General features: G+C 53.5%; 3 protein-coding genes across 10 annotated transcripts in view; 1 reads left to right on the top strand and 2 right to left on the bottom strand.

Moving 5' to 3' along the window:
* Nucleotides 1-5486: 5486 nt before the first annotated feature.
* On the bottom strand, nucleotides 5487-9139 carry Ankle1 (ankyrin repeat and LEM domain containing 1). Its single transcript, XM_052752821.1, has 9 exons — nucleotides 9050-9139; nucleotides 8819-8971; nucleotides 8368-8473; nucleotides 8177-8291; nucleotides 7353-7904; nucleotides 7061-7223; nucleotides 6283-6442; nucleotides 6053-6182; nucleotides 5487-5865 (listed from the first exon to the last, which is right to left on the bottom strand). Exons 1-9 carry the CDS (start codon nucleotides 9100-9102, stop codon nucleotides 5693-5695), a joined length of 1605 nt encoding a protein of 534 aa, XP_052608781.1. The 5' UTR covers nucleotides 9103-9139; the 3' UTR covers nucleotides 5487-5692.
* Nucleotides 9140-10782: 1643 nt separating this feature from the next.
* On the bottom strand, nucleotides 10783-19846 carry Babam1 (BRISC and BRCA1 A complex member 1). 6 transcript variants are annotated; one of them, XM_052752519.1, is made up of 10 exons: nucleotides 19688-19846; nucleotides 19472-19582; nucleotides 18338-18683; nucleotides 17894-17952; nucleotides 15358-15478; nucleotides 15200-15278; nucleotides 13473-13497; nucleotides 12865-12994; nucleotides 12672-12758; nucleotides 10783-11103 (listed from the first exon to the last, which is right to left on the bottom strand). In XM_052752519.1, the coding sequence occupies exons 3-10, from the start codon at nucleotides 18635-18637 to the stop codon at nucleotides 10903-10905; spliced, it is 1002 nt and encodes a 333-aa protein (XP_052608479.1). In that variant the 5' UTR covers nucleotides 18638-18683; nucleotides 19472-19582; nucleotides 19688-19846; the 3' UTR covers nucleotides 10783-10902. The 6 variants fall into 6 exon arrangements, with proteins under 6 accessions (XP_052608479.1, XP_052608477.1, XP_052608478.1 ...); XM_052752517.1 differs by having other exon boundaries at nucleotides 19472-19846; XM_052752518.1 differs by having other exon boundaries at nucleotides 19476-19846.
* Nucleotides 19847-20904: 1058 nt separating this feature from the next.
* Ushbp1 (USH1 protein network component harmonin binding protein 1) overlaps nucleotides 20905-26170 on the top strand; it is an 18425-nt gene continuing 13159 nt past the window's right edge. Inside the window, exons 1-5 of one of the 3 annotated variants that reach the window (XM_052752515.1) lie at nucleotides 20905-21152; nucleotides 21246-21395; nucleotides 21556-21677; nucleotides 21930-22362; nucleotides 24313-24438. In XM_052752515.1, the coding sequence (XP_052608475.1) occupies nucleotides 21342-21395; nucleotides 21556-21677; nucleotides 21930-22362; nucleotides 24313-24438 (735 nt within the window). In that variant the 5' untranslated portion in view covers nucleotides 20905-21152; nucleotides 21246-21341. Of the gene's footprint in view, nucleotides 21153-21245; nucleotides 21396-21555; nucleotides 21678-21929; nucleotides 22363-24312; nucleotides 24439-26170 lie in introns of those variants that run through there. The other 2 variants (XM_052752513.1, XM_052752516.1) reach the window with 2 other exon arrangements.

Here is a 26170-nt window from a genome sequence, read left to right as displayed (position 1 = left end):
AAAAAATTTATTCAAATTGGGGCTATCTGATATAACTGCACAGAATTGCCCTATGTCCACAGTTTTGGGGTTCTCTGTTCCCACCCTCCCTACAGGGGCCAATTTCTCACAGCACCAGTCCATTCACTGCTGGAGACACTGACCCCTCCCCCACATCCCCCAAACTCTACCTACCCAACCCCCTCCTCCAGGGCCACAAAATCTAAGACCAAATTCTTCCTCCTTACCCTCCTTCCTGTCCTCCCCTCTCCTAACTGCTCCCCCCCATCTCCCAATGACTCAACCTACACACTGGACTAACACCCCCAAATCTTCCCTGGTCTCTTCTCATACTCGGTCTCACCAGACTCCTGCCTCCCCACCCATTTCATTTCTCAGTCAGCACCAGATACTAGAAAAAAAATTTAAAAGGCTGAGGAGTATCCCCAAACTCTCCTACAGGAATTGGTGAAAATAACTTTTAAAGTTCTTAATGCTGCCGGGTGGTGGTGGCGCACGCCTTTAATCCCAGCACTCGGGAGGCAGAACCAGGCAGATCTCTGTAAGTTCGAGGCCAGCCTGGTCTACAGAGTGAGATCCAGGAAAGGTGCAAAGCTACACAGAGAAACTCTGTCTCGAAAAACCAAAAAAAAAAAAAAGTTCTTAATGCTTGAGAACGACAGCCAAGTCAACCCGACAGACAAGGCTGCAACAGAATACGCTCCAAGTCCAAGTCTTAGCAGCTGCTCTAAGGCCACCAGAGCCCCCACAAGGGGTACAAGTAAAGTTGGCCATGAGGCTCCATCCTGCTGGAGCTCAGCCCAAATCATCTCCACCAAAAACTTGCTTCAAATGCAGCAAGCAGGGCCACTGGTCACAGTATTACCCTGACCCCCAGCCACCCAGGAGGCCATGCCCTGTCTGCCAACAGCCTGGGCACTGGAAATCAGGATGCCCCCGTGCAGGCCCATCCTCTATGCCATGCCATGGAGGTCCAGCCTCACCAACATCAGCAACTGAGATTCTTCTGGCCTTTGAACTCCTAAGCCTGGCAGAGGACTGATGAGGCCTAGACCTGCTGACTCCCACTGCCCTCTCCCAGCCTAGGGTGATACTGCGGGTAACGGGTAAGTCCATTGACTTTCCTCTGGACACAGGAGCTGCCTACTCTGTTTTGACATCTCACTCAGGTCCTACAGTTCCCTCACCAATTTCTGTCACAGGGGTGGACAGGATCCCTTCCTTCCCACTTAAGACCCTGACACTTCCTGCATTCTTGCAGGGTGATTCTTCTCACACTTTTTCTGGTCATACCTGTTTGCCCTGCACCTCTGCTTGGTCGCAACGTTTTCAGAGTTTTGGGGGCCACACTCACCTTGGCCCCCACACTCTTCTGAGTATTTCACAGGTCCATTCACAGGGGCCCTCCAGATATGTCAGCCTCTGCAGCTTCGAGGGCACCAACCAGGCGAGGATTGGTAGGTGGACTTCACTCACATGCCCACACCTAAAGAACTCTGTTACCTCCTAACTATGGTTGACACCTTTATCCTCAGGAAAAACTGAAAAGGCCAATGGACTCATCAAACAACGGCTTCCAAGCTCTCCACTGAACTCAGGTTATCTTGGCCCTCCCTTCTCCCCATTGCCCTTACCCGCCTCCAGGGCACCCCACGCTCTCCTACAGGTTTGAGCCCTTTTGAGCTTCTTTACGGAAGGCCCTTCCTCCTCAGTCACCACCTCCCAGCCCAAACTCCCCCACTGGCTGGGTACCTCCCCTACCTCTCTCTTCTGAGGCTTCTTCTCCATTCATACTGTGATCCTCACCACCCCCTCATCTGCCAAGCTCCTGGGACATCCATGCTGGTACCATCTCTCCAGGCTCAAGTGGACACCTATTCAGGATACATGGTCTGTCCAGCAGCTGGGACCCTCCACCCTCCGGTTTTCCAAGATGTCCCAATAAAGGGCCTATCTGCTCTTCTGTTCTGTGCATTCATCTTTACAGTACAACTAGGGCAGATGTTAATGATCTATTTTTTCTTAGAAACTTGCCCTCTTTGCTTCAAGAAACAGATGCCTGAAGTATCCAGGATGACAATTAATCAGATGCTCCTCCACTCACACCTCCTGCTGAATATGAGCTCACCAATTCCTGACTTTGCTTCCCCAAGTCGCCCCATGCCCACAGGAAGTAGTCAGACTTGAACCAGCGTCCCTATACCCAAAGAGTCTAGAATGTTTGGGTGGGAGCTCCACCTCAACCCCTGGCACCCTGGCATCCCTATACCCAAAGAGTCTAGAATGTTCTGGTGGAAGATCCACCTCAACTACCCTCTCCCATCTCTTTCCTCAAACCTGCTTCTTCAAAGCCTGTTCCTCCCCGAGAGGCTCAAGACCACTCCCACAGGGTATATAAGCTGCATCCCAGAAAGCAGACATGTGGTTCTTCCGATCTCTCATCCCCGTCTCCTCTCTGAGAATCACCCAGGAATGCTTTACTCATTAAACCTGGGCTTTTCCAATTCGGTCTGATTAGGTTTAATTTGGATTGCTTCATCGGTGGAGAGTGCAAAAACTTACTTTTTTTTTTTTTCATACAGGGTTTCTCTGTGTAATAGCCTGGCTGTCCTGGAACTCACTCTGTAGACCAGGCTGGCCCTGATCCACCTGCCTCTGCCTCACGAGTGCTGGGATTAAAGGTGTGTGCCACTGCCTCCTGGCTCAACAGAGCAGACTCTTAAAGAATTATCTAGATCAGGGTGAAATGTGGCCTTGATTGTTCAATGCCCCAGCCCCCTGTGGGAAGCACTTCCCCTACACAGAGGCCTGAATTGTATAAGAGTGACGGAAACTAGCTCAGGATGCACAAGCCAGGAGCATGGACCACCCCGCCTTCTCTCTGTTCCCAAGGTTTCTGCTTTGATTTCTCTGAAACCACAGACTGTAACCTATAACTGTGAGCCAATATAACCATTCCCCTCTCACGTGCTTTGCCCCACAGCAGCAGGAAGACTTCCTCTCTGCTTGCTTCCCCAGGATGACAAGACTTGTGATGTGGGGGAATGCTCTAACTTCTGTTCCCCAACACACTCATTTCCCTCCCACCTTGGGAGCTCACTACCTGTCCAGCAGAATGGATCAAAGTTCACCCACACCCGGAGAGGGAGATGCAGAATCACAAACACATGCTTGGGCATGTGTGTGTGTGTGTGTGTGTGTGTGTGTGTGTGTGTGTGTGCGCGTGTGCGCGCGCGCACACACACACACACACACACACACACACACACACACACACACACACACACGGGAGAGCTGGGGCTGTCAGATACTGCTGCAGGTCACATGCTCAGTCCTGAGGCTACAGTTGTCACTGCTCCCATTCAGGAAGAAAAGCAGGACGCTGCAGCAGCTGCATCCCAGACACTGATACCCCCAAGCCAAGCCACCACCACTCCAAAGTGGGTTCCTTCTGCAGGACCTCTGAGCCCCTAGGCCCCAGCTCACAGAAAGCTCCGCACACAAAAGGACGAGGCCCACTAGGGACTGTCCCCAAATGCAGGTGAAATGATGAGGCAGGGGAGGGAAAACTTAGCACCACAAGGGAACCACGTGGCAGGTTGGATCCTGCACTCACAGCATGGACATAGTGCAATAGCTTTCTTTGCTCTGTGAGTCATAACTGAAGGTGGCTGTAAACACACTGTAGAGCTGAGCCTGGCTTTGAACTCCTGACCTTCCTGCCAGGATTGCAGATCTGCTCCACCAGTGCAAGCTACCCAAAACCTTCTCTAAGGAACCTGACGAGCAGAGATGGTCAGACCCTTGTCTAAGGACACAGAACCACAAGTGTTTTGTCGTATTGAGGCCGAGTTGCACCAGGCAACTCGGGGAGGCCTGGCACACACTTATCACAATATCCCTCTTTTCTTCCCCCTCTTCTACCCCCCACCCCCTGCACCCCCGAAGCCTCCTGCGTGCTAGGCCAGCACTCAAATGTCCCAGGCCCTCAGGGCTCTAAACCCTTGCTAATGACTTTCCTTTTGCCGGCTCCACAGAGACATTAAGAATTTGAGTTGGAGCCAGGCATGGTAGCTCATGCCTTTATTCACAGCACTCCAGAGGCAGAACTCTGCCAGCCTGGTCTACAGAATGAGTTTTAGGACAGCCAGGGCTACACAGAGAAATCCTGTCTCAAAAACAGCAAAACAAAAAAACAGAAAGGAAAAAAACAGATTTTGAGCTGGGAACCTGGGAACCTGGTTCCTGGCCCACAGCTAGCCCACAGCTAGCACTTAAGTGAACCGGAAGGGCTGTAATTTTGAGGGGCTCCAGACTGAAACAGCAGTCAGGGGTATGAAGCCTGGGGGCATGGCTTCTGGAGGGCGTGGTCCTCGACGTGTGAATCCAAGTGAACAGGGCTGCCACAGGTCCACAGCTTCCAGGTGAGTATGGTTTCTAGGCAACAAGCCTTGATGTGGTTTGGTTTAAGAGGGTAGGCTTATGGTGGGTGTGGTTTATGGATGAGTATGGCCTCTGCCAGGGCAGGGTGCTAGATGCTCCGGAGGACTATTCTTCCACAGTGGGGTTCCAGGTGATGTGGACCAAGACAGACGGGCAGCCTTCGGGGAGAGGGCAGAGCTTCCCTGACATCCTGAGGTGGGGGAGAGGAGGTGTGTCCAAGGAGGATGCCCAACACCCTACAACACACATGATGTCCCTATAGCAACGACCCAACCCCAAGCGTCAGCAGAGCCAAGGTTGAGAAGTCCTACCCTGGGCACACTGCAGGCGCTAAATAGGTGTTGAATGAGTGAATGAATACCTGCTGAGGCTCCAGCAGGGTGACAGGCCATCCTGAGGATCCTACTGGATGGAGCTGAAGGGTAGACATCAGGAGGGACTTCCCGGTGTGCCCACAGATCCTGCTGGGCGCTTTCCTGGAGCTCACTGAGGAAGACAACCACTTGTTGATGGAGAGGGGCGAGGACCAGGTAGGCAGGCCACAGCTTCATGCTGGCTGGATGCTTGGAGGGCAAGGGGCTAGACACAGCACAGGGCTGCAGAGAGGAACCCCTGGGGACACTACACACACACACACACACACACACAGCAGTCAGTCCAAGCCCTTCAGCCTTGCTTGATCTTAGATATGCTCCCAAGAGCACAGGTGGGACCTCGGACTCCTACAACACTCCAGGGGCCCAGCCTGTGGACACCCACATGGGGAAGGACTGTCACCACCGAACACACACAGAGGCCTCTAACCAAATATAAATACAAGTCAATTTCCAGTCTCACTGAGATGCCCAGGCATCCAACTAGCATCCTCCTGCCCCATCCTCCCAAAGACTGTGCTGGACCACTACCAACACGCCTAGCCTGATCTCTCTTCCAAGCCCTCTTTCCATCAAAAGATGAGACATGGAAACAGAGCAGAATGTTCTAGAGTATCTTCTGCTCCCTCAGCTGGTTTACCTCCCACGATGGGAAGCTCACTACCCATCCAGAAGCACCAAGACATACCATCACCCACATATTTAAGCACACATATACACACTTTCACATGCAAGCACACACACACACACACACACACACACACACACACACACAAAATGCCTTTGAAGCCAGAGCTGGGGACACAGGTAGGGACCTGCCCCTGGGATGCTCAGACACCCCAGAGGCTCAGGCTTCATGGTCACGTCCTCAGCACTTAGTCTCGGGCCTGGATGTCCTGGGGCCTCAGCTCTCGCTCCCCCTCAGCCAGGAACACCAGCAGAGCGCGATGTAGCAGGTGCACGCCCAAACGCCGCCGCTGCGTGGGTGGCCAAGAGGCCACCTCTCCATAGTAGTGCCCCTGCCTCTGGTTGGTCAGTGTCTGGATCCCTGAGCAGATCAGAGATGAAGTCACAGGAGCGGCCTCCACCCCACCATAACAAACGGCACAGAATGTACACATACACACACACACACGTGCTAGGTACACACTCGGTGCTCAGTAACTGTCCACCGTGAGGGAATTCAGAGCTCAAATACTTTTCCTATGACCTCAGCCCTAGAAGTCATACCCTACCTAGGGCATCCAACAGACAGGCCTCCCGCGTGTACGCCTCCACGGCCACCACGTGCTGGAAGCAGTGTAGGGAGATGACTCCGCGGCCGCTGTCCCAGATATCCAAGATCCGGCGGACCTTGGGACAGGCCTGGGGAGTGTGGTGCAATCAGGGGTTGGGTCCTAAGCCATCTGCCCTCCGACTGGCTGAAGGCTGGCTGACCCTGCCCACCTCTGCCCCTTGTCCCCACCTTTTTCCCTGGCCGCTCACGGTAGCCAAGGGCTTCCCAGAGGTGGGCATCTGGCCGGGCACGGGTCCCCTTGCCCACATAGAAGATGGCTTGCACAAAACATTGCAGACACTCGGTCAGAGTGAGGGAGGAGGCTCGGGCGGGCAGGCCCTGCGTCTGCCTGGGGTACAGAGGGGCTCAGAGGATGGAGCCTACTACCCACCCTGACCACCTGAGTTCCATCCCTGGGACCCACACGATGGAAGGAGAAGACCAACTCCCACAAGCTGCCCTCCCTCCAGCCCCGCCGTGTGCACCCCAGTGTGCGTGTGTGTGCAGACAGACACATGCATGGAAATGTGCAAAAAAAACAAAGGGGTGGGGTGGGGGCATGGCTCAGAGAGGGAAAAAAGACCACTGTCCCCAGAGCCATGGGCCATTTGAACCCACATCCAGGGGCCCCTATTTTATAAGCCATGAAATGGGTACTCACAGCCGGAACCGACTCCGGCAGATTAACAGAGACGGCTAGCCCCTTCCCTAGGGACACACAGCAAATCAAAAACAAATCCCCACCATCTGTTGGGGTTTGTTTGTTTAGAAGTTTTGAGACAGAATTGTCCTGTTACAACCCAGACCTGGAGCTCAGAGTCCACCCACTCGTTCTCATGAAGGCAGAAGCCATCAGCAAGGGACAACCCTCCCCACCTCTGCCGAGGATAGAACTATCGGGGCCAGGCTACTGCTCTGCAGAGCCATGTTCTAATCCCAAGCCACAGCTTTTCGGTCACCATCATACCTGGGGTCGAGAAGAAGATATGTAAAGCTGGACTTTGTAGCGCCTTCCCGCCACTTCTTTGTGGGATCCGGATGCTGAAAGTGCCGAGCCAGGGCGGCCTCATCCGCCTGGCAGTCAGGGATGTGGCCTGTCCTCAGCGCCTCGGCCAGTTCTGGACTGTGCCCTGGAACAGTTTGGGAGGTGAAACGGAGTCAGGGCCGAGGAGGACGGCTGGTGAGGGCGGTGGGGCTGACAGCCAGGTCTCGGGATTCCAGGAGTGTGGCCAGACTCCCAGTGCCGCTAAGGGACTCACCCGGGCTAGCCTGGGCTTCCTGCAGCCGCCGCAGGTAGTGTCTTCGGGTAAAAGGAGTGACCGGGCCAGGACTGTAACCCAGCGCCCTCAGGGCCTGGAGCAGCTGCACGTCAGACATGGGAGGCACCTGGCCTTGTGTGTGCGAGGACCCCGGGTCCCCATCCCCAGGCAGGGAGGGGACATTGGTGGCCTCTGTGGTCAACTTCAGGGCCTGCAGCTGGCAGCTTAGTGCCCCGTCCCCAGCCACCTCGGCCCCACAGGACAGCCATGGGCTGCCCGCAGGCCCCGGTGTCCCCGCAGGGTGCCAGGGCTGCAGAGAGTCCTCCAATGCGGTGACAAAGGAGGAGTCGCTGCTGCAGTCTGGGCTCCCGGTAGCCTCGGGGCTCCGGGGCTCCACCACCACCTTCCCAGCAGCCGCCGGCTGAGCTCTGCGCCTGTGCTGCCCCGAGTCCAGTGACACATCTGGAAGTGTAGAGATGCCAGGAGACCCCGCAAAGACACGTCCTGGGCACAGGGCGGATTCAAGGCCAGCCGGGGCTACAGGAAACTTCTCTAAACATAAACATATATAAATGTATAGGTAGTTGATAACTAAGCAGATAAACATAGATACGATGAACATAAATAGATACGATGATACAGACATGATAGATGGCTAGATAGGCGTAGATGGTTGATGATACAGGTGATAGATGAAAGGTAGGTGATGTGACTGATAGATGATGGATAGTGATTGACAGCTGACAGATGAGCATATGGAACTGGCCCCAGCAGTGAGGCGGGACGGTGTACAGGTCCCTTGCACCCCCCTCAACTCTGCTCACTGGCAGGCTTCGGGGTCTCCTCCCGGGTTCGGGTGGGCGTGTCCAGGTCCCGCAGCACGCGTGCGCAGTTGTGATGTCCCTGCTGCAGAGCCCAGTCCAGAGGCCGGAGGCCGTCCTGCGTAGACACGGTCAGCAGAGGGCGCCCGCGGCCCGCCCTCCCAACGCCCTGTGCGCCTGAGCGGGGTCCTGACCTGGTCTCTCAGCGTGGGGTCGCCCCCTCGGCTCAGCAGCAGCTCCAGGGCGCCGTGACAGCCCCACGCGGCGGCCACGTGCACGGGCGTCAGCGCCTCAGCCGACCTGGGACCCCGGGAGAGAGAGGAGGGGTGTCCGGCGGAGGTTCCTTTTCCAGGCAGTCTCGTGTGCCCTGGGCTAGCCTTGACCTCTTTGCTCCTTCCGCCTCAGCCTCAAGTGCTGAGAGGACGGGTGCCCACTACCGTGGGGGTGAGGAGGAAGTTGTTACTCTAACTCACGGTCTTCCTCCTGCCTCACCCTCCGGAGTGCCGGAGTAACAGTGTGCGACACCTCGTCCCGACCTCGGGAGCAGACATCTCCTAGATCTGACGCCTGGGACCCGGAGCCTGATGCCCAGCGCCGCAGGGTCCCCACGTCACACCCACCGCACCAGGGCGACCCGGGCCTCACCGAGCATTGGGGTCCGCGCCCCGGCGCAGCAGGAGGCCGAGACAATGCAGGGCGCGCGGGTGGCGCGCTCGGGCCGCCAGGTGCACCGCCGCCGCGCCATCCTCCAGCACCAGGCTGGGGTCGGCCCCGAGGCGCAGCAGCTCCTCCACAGCCCTGCGGCAGACGGTGACATTAGACCCCAACCCTCCTGGACACCCCGGGACCCGGAGGACCCTCCCGCCCCGCCCTCACCGCGGCTCTTCCTCGCGCAGCGCGGCCAGCAGTTGCCGGGCCGCAGCGGCCATATCCTGGCGGAGTCACCGCCCTCCGGGTTCAAATTCGCGCGGCAACCTCTGCGCACGCGCAGCCCCGCCCCTCGGCCCCAGCTCTGCCTCTAGGCCCCGCCCCAGCGACGCCCTAGGTGGACAGGCTGGGCCTGGAACCGCTGACAAAGACGGAGGGGTGTGCTGTGATCCGGCAAACCGCGGGGACTCCGAGGGGGAAGGCGTACGCGCAGCTGGGGACCCATGCCGGGATTTGGAAAGCTGAGTCAGGAGGATTACCACGAATTCCAGGGGAGTTTGGGATAAAGAGGGGGCATCTCTTTGTCTTTAACACAACAAAAACAAACTACTGGATGGCCTAGACTTTGCCCAAGCTGTCCAGGAACTTAGCGCCATCCTCCTGCCTCAGACTACCGAGTGCTGGGGTCCGACTCTTTGCTGAACAGCTTCGCGCATTTTCAATCCAGCAGAGCTGGCTGTCAGTTGTTTTGTGAGGAAGGGCCTTGTGAGGGGCAGCGAGATGGCTCAGCAGGTAAAGATGCTTCCTGCCAAGCTTGATGATGACCCGAGTTCGATCCCCAGGACCCACAGACTGACATCCACACTCCTGTCTTGGCCATGTGCCTGCACGAGAGTGTGTGCACGCACACAAATAATTTTTTCTAAAGAGCTGCATTTTCCTTACTTGCAAACGGGAGGGCAGGGCTCAGTACTCAGTGGCCAATAAATGCAGGGGCAAGAAAGCGGTTAATCAAGCTGACCTAGTGTTTAAAATTAATCAAGTGCGTGAGTGTTTTGCCTGTCTGTGTACCAAGTGTGCCTGGTGCCCATGGAGACCAGAAGGGGCACCGGATCCTCTGGAACTGGAGTTGTGAGCCCACACGTGGAAATCGAACCCAGGTCCTCTGTAAGAACAACCTGGGCTCTGAATGGCTGAGCCATCACCAGGCCCCATCTATTTTTGTTCATACTCCTTTTTAGTCACTGCTTCCCTATATAGCCCCTGCTGAACTAGAACTGGCCATCCTCCTGCCTCAGCCTCCCATATCAAAGTGAGCCTGACTCCCACCCACCGCCATTTCGTTTTCTATGAATGGAGAAGGTGGAGTGGATGAACCTCTCTGGCCTGACAAGGGAGAGTGGGAGGGGCTCCAGGTTTTTATTCCTTTTCTGGGGTGCTCACCATAAGTCCCCATCCTGGAATCCTGGGCCGTGACTCCTCAGGGTGAATCCACGTGGCTAAACAGGTCCAATCAGGTCAGGTTACTGAGCAAGCACTACAGCTCAGTTTGGGATGGTAGGGTGATAGGTGTCACCCCAACCTACTTTCCACTTGGAGCTGGCACCCTTGGGTGTCCAGGAGGACCCCCAAAGTAAACACTTCCTGTGGGAGTCACATCACTGTCACCTGCAAAAGGTCTTCCCTGTCTCTGGAGGACTTCCTGGAGGAAAGGACATCAGGGTGGGTTCTGTAGGGTGAAGAGGAGTTTGCAAAGTGTAGTTAGCACCAGCCGAGGGAGCACACAGCCTGGTCACAACAGCCGTGGTGTCAGGACCCAAATGGACCAGGCTGAGCCCAAAGCCATGCACGAGACTGCTCTGTCAGGACACCCAGATACACCTGAGCCTGAGCCATGCACAAATGTTTGGTTCAGCACCTGTTTTCTGTCTCGGTGAACCGAAAATGACCAGAGGGCAGGCTCGGCAGCCTCAGATTTTATTCTGGTGACAAACTGTCCCAGGAAGGATGAATTTACAGCGGACACAGTAGGAGCGGACGTGGGTGCACAGAGCTCCCCAGTGGCGCAGAAATGTCACGGGTCACACGGTGGCTTCTCCCTCGCTGGCCTCCTCGTCCTCCAGCAGGCTGTAGCTCGCGTGGGTCTGGCAGGGCCTCTGCAGCGGATGGGCCAGCAGCTTGGCCATGCAGTTGTGCAGCTCGAGAGCAGGTCCAGTCAGTGCTACCTCATACTTGTAGCTAGTGCCCTTAGTATCCAGGCTGCCCATGAAGGAGAACATGTCCTGCAGGGGCCGGTGAGAGACTGTTCAGGGTTGGCAATAGCCCTCAGTGGCCCTCCCTCTCCCTGGAGGCCTTCCTAGAGGGTTCTGAGGGGTGAAGAGGAGTTGGCCAGGCCAGAAACTATTAATGCAGTCAGCAAACATTCCCTGACATCCACCCAGCACCAGGACCCCAGCTTTCATTCCAGGCACCCTAGAAGCCCACGGTGTGGGGCTGGGAGGTGGCTCAGTGAGTAAGGTGCCTGCTGTGCAAGCACTTGGACCTAAGTTCAAAACCCTAGAACCCATAGAAAGCTAAATGCAGCAGGACATAGCCTTAATCCCAGTGCATGCCCTCTGCAGGGTGGGAGGATCCAGAACTCGGGCCAGCCAGTGGCAACAAGAGACTCTGCTTCAAACCAGAGGGAAGGTCTGAAGGCCCCACACAGGAGACTTTTCCCTTGTGTTTTCTCTTTCCTCAAACAAGGCCTCACACTGTAGCTCAGGTTAGCCTCCTGTGTGTATCAGTTTCCTCTGAGATAGGAACATTCCATCCTGCAGGAAGCTCCTTAGACAGGAAGGTAAACAACTCAACAGCCTCAGGAAGTCCCTGAAACTGAGCAGATTCACTAGGCCCCTCCCTGCCAGAGTGAGGGAAGTCTCTCTGAGACCAGCTATCAGGAAGAGGTTCAGACCAGAGTCACTTGGATGGGACACTCTCCAGGCTGCAGGCTGTGCAGTGTGCTCCAGGCTCCCAGCTCTGTGAGCTGTCACCCATGCTGGGGTGGGCTTTGGTGATGCAGCTGTCTGAGTCATTTCTGCTCTGGTAAGAACCCCTCACCCTATCCCTGTAAGTAACCCCAATAACTTCACTGGTTCATCAAGCTTGACTTTGTGGTGTCTGTTGTACTTTGGTGTGCCCTGGGCTACTCTCGGGGCTGAGTGTTGTGTCTCTCCAGGAATAGTCTTGTCACACAACAAACCATCATGTCACAACCCCTGCCTCAGCCTTTCAGGTACTTCACTCACAGGTAGAGGGACAGAGTTACAGGCGTGCACATGTGCAAGTGTGCGCATGGGTGTGTGTATGAGTGTGTGAATGTGTGTGTGCATGGGTGTATGTGTACGCGTGCACGTGCATGTGTGGGTGTGTGTGGATGTGTGTGTGTGCACTGAGTGCAGGTGTGTGGAGGTCAGAGTGTAATCTTTGGGAGTCAGGTCTCCACCATCATGGTCCCGGTATTGAACTCAGCTCCTCATGTTTGCCTGTGAGGGTCTTTACCTGACCCACCTCACAGTCTGTAAACTGAAGTCCACAGACCTTAGAGGCCATCACAGTCACACGGCAAGTCAGGTGAAGCAGCTGAGAGGCCGGGAGAGGTCGAGAGGGGTGGGCCTTCAGGCAGAGGGTGCAGAGGGTAAAGTCAGGAAGAGTGGGGTGCTAGGGATGGTGTGGGCTGGGCTGTTAAGGCCACGGCCTCCCAAGCCAGTCACCACCAGCTCAAAGTGGAACTGTAGTACAACTGAATGACGGATGGGCCAAGTGGCAGGGAGGGAGGGGCAGGCCTCCATCCTCCTCTGCGTCAGCTCACCTTCCACCTCGCCTCCTCTTCCTTCTCCTCGGCGCCATTGTGGATGTACACGATGTCGAAGAAGAAGTAAGGACATTGGAACATCTTCTGCAGTGGATGAGAGGGAGGGTGGGTGGGCGCCTACCCCAGCCTCTGTGGTCCTGGGGGTCCCCTTTGGTGTCTAACCACTGCTCTCCCTTCCCTCCAGGCTTACCTTCATGGGCTCAGTCAGGGAGAACTGGGGCTGGCAGGGCGGGCGGCTATAGACGAGGATGGTGCGCACGACGTAGGGGGGCGGGATGGTTTGCACGTTCTCCGTGACTGGCAGCTCGGTCTTCTGCTGGCTACAGAGGGGTAGGGCTCGGGCTCGGTACCCAGCTGCCTACCAGCCCGGGCCCAAACCCCTCCCATCACAGCTGATTCCCCACAGGCCACAATCCTAGCGGCCCTGCATGTTAAACCGAAAGCCAGGGCCTGGGAGACGGTTCTGGGGCTAGAGGCTCCTGCAGCCAAGCCCGAGGACCTGAGTTCGATGCGCAGGCCTCACAAGGTAGAAGCCGAGAAGGGATTCTCACGAGTTGACCCTGACCTCCGCACGAGCGCCGTGGCACATGTGCGTGCACACAAAATAAACACATAATGAAAAATGTATAAGACTTCTTTAAAAGCATTCTCAAAGGAAAACAAATTCAAGCTCCACCGCTGGACACAAGGTTTGTCCTGTGGCCCCACCCACTGGACAGCCTTAGGCGGCTGTCTGGCTGTCTGCACCTTGCTGGGGAAGGAACCCAAGGCCATGCCCCATTCTGGATGAGCACTCACATGAGACTGAAGAGGCCTTCCAGATCTGGAGGGACGCTAAGGACCAGGTGCCAGCTCGGAGGCAGGGGGTTTCCCTGACCTGGATCCTGGGAGATGGCGGGTACCCCTGGGGGCAGGTAATGCGACCCCTGAGAACAGGCAGTGTGACCCCTGGGGGCAGGCAGTGCGACCTCTGAGAACAGGCAGTGTGACCCCTGGGGAAGGCAGTGTGACCTCTGGAGTAGGCAGTGTGACCCCTGGGGAAGGCAGTGTGACCCCTGGAGTAGGCAGTGTGACCCCTGGGGAAGGCAGTGTGACCCCTGGGGACAGGCAATGTGACCCCTTGGGTAGGCTGTGTGTCCCCACCCAGCACTGCACCTCTCTGAGCCTGCTTCCTCTCACACATCATAAAGTGGGTGCTGGCCTTAGCCCCCTACAGACCCTCTAGGACTCCTGTCATGCCACATCTCCACTGCTTCCTTAATTCTGGGGGAGCATCCTCCATGTTAGGGGCCACAGGTTGAAAGACATGGTTTTGACTTTTCAGGTAAAATCACCTGAATTAAGTTGCACCAACTGCATGCCAGCCCTGCTTCAGCGAAGCAGTCCCCGGGTGCCCCTGCCACCTGCTAGATCACACTCACTGACACCATCCCTCCACCACTCAGGATGGATGCCAGGGACCCTGCGGGGCCTGGGTTCTGGGTGGCTTTGGGGTTTGGCATTACTGTGTATTAGTAGCCAGCTTTCTGCAGGGCGGTGGTGACACCTTTAATCCCAGGTGGATCTCTGTGAGTTCCAGGCCATCCTGGTCTACAGAACGAGTTCCAGGACAGCCAGAGCTAAACAGAGAAACCCTGACTCGAAAAACCAAAAAAGAAAAGTAGTCAGCTTTCTGTTGTCTTTTTTCTTTTTTTCTCCTGATTTTGTGCTTTTGAAACAGAGTCTAGATTGTAGGTAAGGCTGGCCTGTAACTTGCAATTCTCCGGCCTCAGCTTCCTGAGTGCTGGGTTGACTCTCCTGTACCCCAGCACCTTGCCTGGTGCTAGGTCTTGAATGTGACTCCTAGAATGTCATTCATGGAATATTGTTTTTGTGATCTCACTGGACAAAATCTCTGAGTTTTGCTGGGGCTAGGGTTCAGGTGCTAGAGTGCTTTAGCTCAGTTGCTAGGGCAGTTGCTTAGCATTCATGTAGCTGTGGGCTCCTCTCCAGCACACTGTCATCCCAGCACTTAAGAGGTGGAGGCAGGTGAATCAGGAGCTCAAGGCCATCCTTAGCTACACTGTGAATTCAAAGCTAGCCTGGGCTACATGAGAAACAGTCTCTAAAACACATTTTTATATTTGATGGGGGGGGGGGCACACCTTTAATCCCAGCACTTGGGAGGCAGAGGCAGGTGGATCTCAGTGATGAGGCCAGTCTGGTCTATATACTGAGTTTCAGGGCAGCCTGGGCTACATAATGAGACCCTGTCTCAATAAATAAATAATTAAAAATAAAGAATTAGGGACATGGTTCTGAACCATTGTCATTCTACTCAGGAGGCAGAGGCAGAAGGATCATGGATTCAGCCTGGGCTATACAGCAAGATCCTGTGTCAAAAACCAACAACTATAGAAAAGCACCGATTTCAGATTCTGAATTTTTTTGGATTCTGGATGTTCAACCTGGGCTCTGTGTTGGAAGGACCCCACAATACTTCTGAGCCCCCATTATAGCTGATCTGGGGCCACAGACAAGGATACTGAACGTGGAGCAGGACGCTGTCTCCAGGTCGTACAGGCAGCTGCAGAGCTCACGTGGATCAGAGGTCAGGCCAGACAGCTGTGGGGAAGGCAGGGCCTCAGTGCTGGGGCTCCCGGTCCTGAGGTCTCCCAGAGTCGCTGTCTACCCCCAGCCTCACCCAAGCAGAGTCATCATTCACTACGACCAGTGCAAACTCGTGGCTCTTGTCAATCTTGTGCTTCGTGCGCACAAACATCTCGACCATCTTCTGAGACACGTTCAGGGCATTCGTCCTGGAGCTGGAAGAGGTGGGGTGACAGCGATGCTACAGACAGCCATGTGTGACAGCCAGGCTTGGCTCTCAACCTGACCACATCTGGAATTAACTAAAACCCAAGGGACTGGGCATGGCTGGGAGGACTCTTCTTAACAAATCATTTGAAGTGGGAAGACCCACTGCTGTCCAGGTCTTCTGAGGTGGGAAGAGCCACCTGCAATCTGGGCCACGCCCTCTGCTGGCAGCCTACGTAAAGGGCTCTGCCTCCTTGCTCCCGCTTTCCTGAGCAAGTCCATTCCTTCGCTGTCATCAGAGCCTACGTCTTCAGGACTGCAGCATCTACTGAAGACCAGCTGAGACATCCAGCCTTGTGCACTGAACAACTACTGGATTCTGGGACTTTCCCTTGGTAGACAGCCATTGTTGGAGTGGCTGGACCATAGCCTGTGAGCCACTCTAATAAATCCCCTTTATATACGTAAGTGTGTGCAAATATATACATATATATACATATATATATCTATGTATACGTACACAGATTCATTATATATATGTATGTGTATATATAAATGTCTATGTATATGTTCACAGATTCATTATGTGTATATATAAATGTCTATGTATATGTTCACAGATTCACTATATATACATGTATGTGTATATATAAATGTCTATGTATATGTTCACAGATTCTATATATATATATGTATGTGTATATATAAATGTCTATGTATATGTTCACAGATTCACTCTCTCTATATATATGTATGTGTATATATAAATGTCTATGTATATGTTCACAGATTCACTCTATATATATATGTATGTGTATATATAAATGTCTATGTATATGTTCACAGATTCACTCTCTCTATATGTATGTGTATATATAAATGTCTATGTATATGTTCACAGATTCTCTCTATATATATGTATGTGTATATATAAATGTCTATGTATATGTTCACAGATTCACTCTCTCTATATATGTATGTGTATATATAAATGTCTATGTATATGTTCACAGATTCACTCTCTCTATATATGTATGTGTATATATAAATGTCTATGTATATGTTCACAGATTCACTATATATACATGTATGTGTATATATAAATGTCTATGTATATGTTCACAGATTCACTATATATACATGTATGTGTATATATAAATGTCTATGTATATGTTCACAGATTCACTCTCTATATATACATGTATGTGTATATATAAATGTCTATGTATATGTTCACAGATTCACTATATATACATGTATGTGTATATATAAATGTCTATGTATATGTTCACAGATTCACTCTATATACATGTATGTGTATATATAAATGTCTATGTATATGTTCACAGATTCACTCTCTCTATATATATGTATGTGTATATATAAATGTCTATGTATATGTTCACAGATTCACTCTCTCTATATATATGTATGTGTATATATAAATGTCTATGTATATGTTCACAGATTCATTCTCTCTATATATATGTATGTGTATATATAAATGTCTATGTATATGTTCACAGATTCATTCACTCTATATACATGTATGTGTATATATAAATGTCTATGTATATGTTCACAGATTCACTCTCTCTATATATATGTATGTGTATATATAAATGTCTATGTATATGTTCACAGATTCACTCTCTCTATATATATGTATGTGTATATATAAATGTCTATGTATATGTTCACAGATTCACTCTCTCTATATATATGTATGTGTATATATAAATGTCTATGTATATGTTCACAGATTCACTCTCTCTATATATATGTATGTGTATATATAAATGTCTATGTATATGTTCACAGATTCATTCTCTATATATGTATGTGTATATATAAATGTCTATGTATATGTTCACAGATTCACTCTATATATATGTATGTGTATATATAAATGTCTATGTATATGTTCACAGATTCACTATATATATATGTATGTGTATATATAAATGTCTATGTATATGTTCACAGATTCATTCTATCAGTGTTGTCCTTCTAGAGAACCCTGACTAATACACCAAGTTAGCCTCAAACTCACCATGTAGTTAGTTCAGGCTAGCCTCAAACCTGCTGTGGAACCCAAACTGGTACCCAAATTACTGCAGTGCCCAGGTGAACCTTGAACTCCTGATTCCTCCATCTCCACCTCCCAGTGCTGGGATGCCAGGTGTGTGCCACCGAGTCCTGTAGCCTTATTCTTATCCCTTACAGGGAGGGCCCTGAGGCCACTCCAGATGTGACGCCCGATACCCCAGCTGCTGGGGGCACACAGAGCTCAACAGCCTCTAGGAAACCTGACAGTAGCCTGCCCCATCAACCTGAGGCATCGTGGATCCCGGATCCTACTGGGTAGAACAAGGACCCCATGCGTTCTGAGCTGCCCATGTCTGAGCCCAACGCCACCGTACCCATTAAAGGACTCCAGTTTTGGCACAGACATCTCCTCCGAAAGATCCAAACAGATGATCTGAAACACAAATAGAAGACAGGAAGTACAAGACCAAACCAGATAGAGCCAGGACAGCTAGGGCGGGACCCAGACTGCAGTACCCAAAAGGGGTTGAGGGCAGGGCTCAGGAGCGAGCTGGGGGCGTGGCTCAGGAGTGGAGCCCCTGCCTAGAATCCTCAGTGAGGGGCTGGGGGCGTGGCTCAGGGGTGGAGCCCCTGCCTAGAATCCCCAGTGAGAGGTCCAGTTGCCAAAAAGTAAAAAAAATGAAAAAAAAACAAGAATCTAAATTCAGTGATGTTTAAGCCACCCAGTGTGTTGCTCATGGAACAACTTAGAGAATCTCACAAGGCAAGAGTGTCTTGTCTGAGAGCCCCCATCCCCTGCATCCTCAGCCAAGACATACCACCTTCTCTGGACAGTTGACCCGTGGTGTTCGAATCTGGACCTCAGGTGCTGGTGCTGGTACCTGCCAGGGCTTGGGCCCGGCTCCTGGGACACTGGCTGCCCCATCATCTGCACTGGCCGCCTCACCCTCACCCTCGCTGCGGCTGCCCACATTGGCCTGAGCTCCCAGGGCCCGGTCCTCGGCCCCCTCAGGGTTGGAGCGTGTGTGAGGTCTGGGCTCAAGTGTCGGCTCCTCCCCTTCCTCCTCCTCCTCTTCCTCCTCCTCCTCAGTGGGGCTATTGGCCTCAGCCACCTCCATGGCTCCTAGGTGCTTGGATGGAGAGGGGATAGCAGAAGCCAGGATCCTGCCTTAAGAGTTTTTAAAAGCAATCGGTTACTAAAGCCTAAAGCTGAGCCAGGAGCCCCTTGCCGCACGCGAGTCGCTGGTGGTTGCCGAAAGTCTCCCTTAAGAGTGAGGTCAAACCACCCACTGGTGAAGTAAATAACAGCTTTCTCATTTTCTTTCTTTTTTGTTTGTGACAGTTTCCTGTAGCCCAGGCTGGCCTCTAACTCACTGTATGGCTTAGGATGACCTGGTAATCCTGACCCTCCGCATCCACCTTCGGCGTGCAGGGAGCGCACCACCACACCCGCCCGGTCTATGTGGTGCTGAGGAAGGAGACCCAGGGCCTCATACGTGCTAGGCAAACACCCTACCCACTGAGCCACAAGTACTCTACTCACAGAGCTACAAGCACTCTACTCACTTAGCTACAAGCACTCTACCCACTGAGCTACAAGCACTCTACCAAATGAACTGTGACCCAATCTTAGCTTTCCACTTCTTACAACAGGGCAAACACCGTCTCTGCCTTTCACTGGGCCAATAAACACAACTGCCTGGTCACCGGGAAAACTCAGAGGTGGCTATTTGACACACTAAGGCCTTCGGTGGCTCCCACACCTGAGAGTTCCGGGAGACAGAAAAGGAAAAGAGACTTAATTGGTTTGCGGAGCTGAGAAGATACAGTTGAAGGTTTCCTAAAGCTCCTTTTCCTCTGAGGCGGCGCCTGCGCGATGAGACGCCCAGGCTGCACACCACTTCTGGGTGCCTGGATCCAGGTGTGCCTGAAGCCTTTCCTGGGCGCCCCACTTGCCTTGCTGGCTTTGGCGAGCTTGTGTCTGGGTTTCTGTCACCCGAGGCTACAGCGCCTGGGTGACTGGATCGTGCACGAGAGCCGGGAGCGGACTCGGGTGATCAGGTCTGTGGGGAGGCAGAAGCCCAAGTCGCCGACCGTGCAATGGATGTGCGTTTCTCGGGGTGACGTCTCGGGACTGCGCAGCCCCCAGCTCCTCAAACAGAACGAACCTGGAGCTGCAGCAAGCCGTATCGAAGTTTGACCACAGCGACACAAAGCTCGCGCGCGGTCACTCCGCCAGGTTCCACTCTGCAGCCCAGGTACCGCGGCCAGTCAATCTCAGGGATCTAGGAAGCCGCCATCTTCCTGACCGGAAGTTTGTACGGTTTGCCGTGAGGCCTTCTGGGAAATGTAGTTCAATGGCTGATAGGCTGAGGCGATCCTGGAGGTGTGGCTTAGAGTATAACTGGCAGGAGTAGGGCTGAACTGGGGTAGTATTGGGAATGAGTGTGACCCGATGTTGACTGAAGCACGATTGGGCGGAGCTTGTAGCTCTAGCTTAAGCAGACTACAGTTGTCAAGGCTTCTGCTGTGATGGAGGAGATCGGCCTGGGCGGGGCTTATTGATGATTGACGGGGTAGACAGGCTCAGTTATTATTTCTGCTCCTTATTTTACATATGTTGTCATTCATCCAATACTATCGCCATGCCGACTGATGGTGCACACCTGTCATCCAGAGGTCAGAAGACGAAGATCACGTGTTTAGGCTAGCCCGGGCTATAGGAGACCCTTCTAAAAACCAAAATGGAAAGAAAAAGTAAAAAGAGAAGCCAGCAGACACGCTGTGGACAAGGCTCATTGTCTCACGGGAGCCTTCTGACGCCGACAAGCAGTGCTCCACTCGAGCAGCAGTCAGTCTCATTGAAGAGAAACATTGCCGGTGAACGGGTGCAGGAACCACCAAGCCTGAAGACCTGAGCTCGATCCTAGAGTCCTGTATGGTGGAAAGTGAGAACCGATTCCCACAAGCGCATGTGGCTTACCCACCCACAGACACAAATAAATAAAGCAAGTAATGGAAAGTAAAATTTTATTCCAATGCTGGAGCCCACTCCTACAGGTTTTTTGTTTTTGTTTTAGAAACACACAAAAATAAAAATAATAAAGAAAAAAAAAAAAGCCCGTACAGTGGAGTAAGCCCTGGTGAACACGGGGACACTGAGAAAACCTGAAGTGGAAATGGAGAGACTACATACAGGTTTGGGCTGGGGTGGGGGTGGTGGGGCTGATATCTTGGAGTGGGACAAGGCTCCAGGTCCTCCATCCGGCCCCCGTTTTGGAGGAAGCTGACATCCTGGAGAAGGAAACAAGACAATAACTGTCCATGTGACCAGGGCAGGGGGCTTCCTGTTTCTCAGCTCCTCCCAGGCCAGCCTTGGCCAGCGCAGCCTCAGCAGCCAATGGCCAGGGTGACCTGAGATGCGCCCAGGAGCTCAGGCCTTTCCCAAGGTGCTCTGGAGCAGAGCAGAGGGCTGGAAGCCCCCACCCCACCCAGGGAGAGGGAGTTTGGTGCTAGGAGCGTCGTGGGAGGAAAGAGGATTCTTGGGGTCCCTATCCCACGCCTTCATAGCGGAGAGAGGGGAACACAGATAAGAAAAATGCATTCAGGCAGCTGAGAGAAGAGGATTGCCAGGTAGAGAAGGGGGCGAGAGGTTGGGGCAAATGGACAAGTAGGGGCGCCATCGGTAGAGGTAATCAAATATTCAAATGTGTTCAATCAACACAGTTGACCCAAAACTCCTGCTTCGGAAAAAAACCTAAGGACCCAGGGCAACAAAGGGAAGATCTGAGAGCCGTCTGTAATCAGGGGGTGAAAGAGGTAATGAGTGCCCGGGCCACCCGGCCCCGAAGCCGTCGAGGGAGGCATCCTCCGCCCGTAAGTTGCCCCTCTTCCTGCCGCACCCAGCTCCCAGCTCTATGGATCCTGGAACCCAGGCCTCCTTGGCTCAGAACCTGAAGTGAGGGGAGAGAGGTCAGTCATTCTCAGGAGCACCTGGACCTGGTGGCTGAGAGCCTGCCGGATGGGTCATTTGCAGGGGGAGCTGGATCCTGTGGCTGAGAGTTCAGAGGAGGTGGAGACCACCAATGGAAGCTTCGAGGCCAAACCTGGGCTGCTTCAGGAACACCTTGGTCCTAACCTGCAGAGCCCAGGGAACCGGTAGGACAGATTTAGTGCGAACTTCCTATTCCAGCAGGTGCCCCTCACAAAGCTACACACACACACACACACACACACACACACACACACACTTCTGCCTTAGCTTCCCATTGCCTCCTCTGCCCTCCTCCATCCTCTTCCTTCTCTTCCACGAAGCTCCCTGCCTGCTCACCCTTCCCAGGGACCTTGAGGTCTAGGCCCGAAGCCCCTACTAAGCCTTAGGTGGCTGGGGTTCTTGGGTTGTCTTCACAGGCCTGAGGATGATTGTGGTGTGGGATTTTATGGGGCCCTAGTCTTGAAGCCAGAAGAACGGTGTCAGCCTGAGGCAGAAGGCCACCAGACCCCACCGGCAGCCCCCCTGGATAGTAGCCCTCCTGAGACATCAGTTCCCAGTGTGTTTGAGACCCTGGAGAGCAGGCTGAGCTCCCTTGAGGCCACTGTGGCAGCCTGGCGCCACCGCTCCCTAAGCTTTCCAAGGCCGGTGGAAGGAGAAGACAGAGACCACGGGACTCCAGGGTCCTTTGGTGATCAGGAAGAAGCCGGGCCTGGACAGCAGGAGGCAGCTCGGCTCATAGAGAGGAATGCCTGGCTGCGGCTAGCCCTGGGCAGCAGGGAGGATGAGTTGGCTTGCACTCATGCATCCCTGCAGGATGCCCAGGCAGAGAAGGAGACTCTGCAGAGACAGGTGAGCTGGTGACTGGGGAGGGGGCAGATCGTGCCTCGGGAACATACACACATGTATTCATTCAACAAACCCATATGGAGCAGGGACAGATAGATGTGCCCGAGAGGTGACCAAGGAAGACAGTGAAAGAGGGGATCGAGGCCCAGATTGAAGGTCAGAAGGAAGCCAGGCAGGGAGCACCCCATGATCTCGGCACTCCAGAAGCTGAGGAGAGACAATCTTAAGTCAGAGGGCGCTCGGCCAAGACCAAGGTCATTCTCCACTGTAGACTGAGTTCAAGGCCAACCTGGGTAGCAGACCCTGTGTCAGTTTTTTTCCACTTTTTGTTTTTTGTTTTTTGTTTTGTTTTTCAGAGCTGAGGACTAAACCCAGGGCCTTGCGCTTGCTAGGCAAGCGCTCTACCACTGAGCTAAATCCCCAACCCCCCCCCCCCCCGTTTGTTTTTTTAAAGGTTCAGAGTACCTCAGTGGTAGAGGCCTTGCCTAGAGTGTGTGAGGCCCTGGGCACTACACACACACACACACACACACACACACACACACACACACTAAATAATCCTGTCTTAAGGTTTCTGTTGCTGTGATAAAACACCACAACTAAAAGCAATTGGGGAGGAAGAGGTTTTTTTCATCTTAAAACTCTCAGGCCACACTCCATCACTGAGGGAAGCCGGGGTGGGAATCCACGGCAGGAATCCACGGCAGGAACCTGGAGGAGGAGCTGATACAGAGTCCATGGAGGGGTGCTGCTTACTGGCTTGCTCAGCCTGCTTTCTTATGGAACTCAGGACCTCCTGCCCAGGGATGCACCACCCACAGTGAGATCAGTCAAGAAAATGTCCACAGCTCCATCTGGGGGAAGCATTTCCTCAACTGTGATTTCCCCTTCCCAAATGACTCTAGCTGATGTCAGAGTGACACACACCCTGAGATCACCGTGGCTGGAGTAGAGTCGGGGGAGATGAAGGCAAGTGAGGCACCACCACAGTGTGCAGGATGTGGAGGGCTGAGCAGGACTTAGAGCTGAGCTGTGTGTGTGCTGGGGCCGCAGAGGGTTCTGGGTTCTGAGGTGGACTGGACCTGCTGCTCCCTTGCACCATCTGCCGACCGTGAGAGGAACAGTCTGGCAGTGGACCACGACCCTGGTGCGGTGGGAGGGGCGAGAGCAGTGGTCCAGGCGCAGAGTGCGTGGTGGAGGTGACCAGAAACGGGCAGATTATGGGTGATGTCAAACCCAGACGTGGTTGGACAAGCCTGTGATACTAAGAACTCCAGACCCTGAGGCAGCTACTTAGCACTGGCTTGGACAAGATAGGCAAACATTGTCTCAAAACAGAAGTAAAAACGGGAGGGGGGCAGGGCACACAAAGCCCAACCTAGATTCCTCCAGCACTGGGGGCGGGGCTGGGCACTCAGCTTGCAGAGACGCCTCTCACCAACATAAAAATGAAATTCTTCTGAGTGTGGTGGTGCACACTTGAAATCCCAGCTACGTGGAAAGCTGAGACAGGAGGATGACTTGAGTTGGGGAGATCCAGACGACTCAGGGAAACACTGAGTCTCCTAAGAAAATTTAGAAAGGAAAAAAGTCAGGGGGTGGAGAGCGGGCTCAGGGGTTAAGAGCACTGGCTGCTCTTCCAGAGGACCCACGTTCAGTTCCCAGCACCCACATGGCAGCTCACAACTGCCTGTAACTCCAGTTCCCAGCGACTCAACACAGACATACATGCCGGCAAAACACCAATGCACACGAAATGATAAAAATAAATAAATCCAAAAATAGTGGGACTGTCCCACCTTCCCCACCCCGCTGCTAGTAGCTGCGATCCCCAGGTGAGTGGCCGCCGAGGAGCTGTCCCAGGTCACATGGACAGGGTTTGGTTGGGTTCCTGCTGCTGACAGAACTGTCTGTATTATGTGAAGCCGCAGCCTGATCCCCCATCACCGGCAGGTGCGGGAACTGGAGGATTCCCTAATGCGGCTGGAGGCCTCCCCGCCTGCCCCGCTCCTCAGAGCAGGACGTACAAACAGCAACTCCAGCAGTTCTGAGGCGGAAGGGGAGCCCTGGGCACCTCAGGTAAGCCTCTGGAGCTCGGGTCCTAGTGTCCTCTGCCTTCCCAGTGTGGGGTACGCTTCAATGTGTGCTTCACGGGATCCCCGAGTGTTGTTCGACAAAACTTTTCCTGGGGAGACACAGTACACATCAACTCACCCTGGATAGGGGGCCCAGGACACAGCCAAGTACAGACACCACCAAGTCCAACTTGGTGAACCCCTGAATTTATTGGGGTTACTTACAGGGATAGGGTGAGAGGTTCTTACAGGAGCAGACATGACTTAGACAGCTGCATCACCAAAGCCCACCACGGCATGGGTGACAGCTCACAGAGCTGGGAGCCTGGAGAGTGTCCCACCCAAGTGACCCTGGTCTGAACCTCTTCCTGATAGCTGGTCTCAGAGAGACTTCCCTTACTCCGGCAGGGAGGGGCCTAGTGAATCTGCTCAGTTTCAGGGACTTCCTGAGGCTGTTGAGTTGTTTACCTTCCTGTCTGAGGAGCTTCCTGCAGGGTGGAATGTTCCTATCTCAGAGGAAATGACACAAACACACAGTGTCTGAAAACCAAACGGCATGGAGAGGCAGCACATTGGTTAGGGGTGCAGGCTGCTGTTACAGTCACCACAGTCACCACAGTCACCATAGTCACCACAGTCACCACGCAGTCACCACAGTCACCACAGTCACCACACAGTCACCAGTCACCACAGTCACCACAGTCACCACAGTCACCACACAGTCACCACAGTCACCACACAGTCACCACACAGTCACCACAGTCACCACAGTCACCACAGTCACCACACAGTCACCACAGTCACCACACAGTCACCACACAGTCACCACAGTCACCACACAGTCACCACAGTCACCACAGTCACCACAGTCACCACAGTCACCACACAGTCACCACAGTCACCACACAGTCACCACAGTCACCACACAGTCACCACAGTCACCACAGTCACCACACAGTCACCACACAGTCACCACACAGTCACCACACAGTCACCACAGTCACCACAGTCACCACAGTCACCACACAGTCACCACAGTCACCACAGTCACCACAGTCACCACAGTCACCACAGTCACCACACAGTCACCACAGTCACCACACAGTCACCACAGTCACCACACGGTCACCACACGGTCACCACAGTCACCACAGTCACCACAGTCACCACAGTCACCACAGTCACCACACAGTCACCACAGTCACCACAGTCACCACAGTCACCACACAGTCACCACACAGTCACCACACAGTCACCACACAGTCACCACAGTCACCACAGTCACCACACAGTCACCACAGTCACCACACAGTCACCACAGTCACCACAGTCACCACACAGTCACCACACAGTCACCACAGTCACCACAGTCACCACAGTCACCACACAGTCACCACAGTCACCACACAGTCACCACAGTCACCACACGGTCACCACACGGTCACCACAGTCACCACAGTCACCACACAGTCACCACAGTCACCACAGTCACCACACGGTCACCACACGGTCACCACACGGTCACCACAGTCACCACAGTCACCACAGTCACCACAGTCACCACACAGTCACCACAGTCACCACACAGTCACCACACGGTCACCACACAGTCACCACAGTCACCAGTCACCACACAGTCACCACAGTCACCACAGTCACCACAGTCACCACACAGTCACCACAGTCACCACAGTCACCACAGTCACCACACAGTCACCACAGTCACCACACAGTCA

The sequence above is a fragment of the Peromyscus californicus genome, unplaced genomic scaffold (genome assembly GCF_007827085.1).
Source record: "Peromyscus californicus insignis strain IS unplaced genomic scaffold, ASM782708v3 Scaffold_23__1_contigs__length_62951481, whole genome shotgun sequence".
Lineage (NCBI taxonomy): Eukaryota > Metazoa > Chordata > Mammalia > Rodentia > Cricetidae > Peromyscus > Peromyscus californicus.
The sequence above is the reverse complement of the archived record's forward strand: the minus strand, read 5'-3'. Positions and strand labels throughout refer to the sequence as shown.

Bases quoted from the DNA above. Each gene is read 5' to 3' on its own strand.
- Babam1 (XM_052752517.1), bottom strand. From the start codon at position 18,637: ATGGAGGTGGCTGAGGCCAATAGCCCCACTGAGGAGGAGGAGGAAGAG. The intron at 12,759-12,864 runs GTAAGCCTGGAG...CATCCACTGCAG, and splicing joins CCCTGACTGAGCCCATGAAG to AAGATGTTCCAATGTCCTTA. The intron at 11,104-12,671 runs GTGAGCTGACGC...CGGCCCCTGCAG, and splicing joins AAGAGGAGGCGAGGTGGAAG to GACATGTTCTCCTTCATGGG.
- Ankle1 (XM_052752821.1), bottom strand. From the start codon at position 9,102: ATGGCCGCTGCGGCCCGGCAACTGCTGGCCGCGCTGCGCGAGGAAGAG. The intron at 8,474-8,818 runs GTGAGGCCCGGG...CCGGGGTCCCAG, and splicing joins GGCGCGGACCCCAATGCTCG to GTCGGCTGAGGCGCTGACGC. The intron at 7,224-7,352 runs GTGAGTCCCTTA...AAACTGTTCCAG, and splicing joins GGAAGCCCAGGCTAGCCCGG to GGCACAGTCCAGAACTGGCC.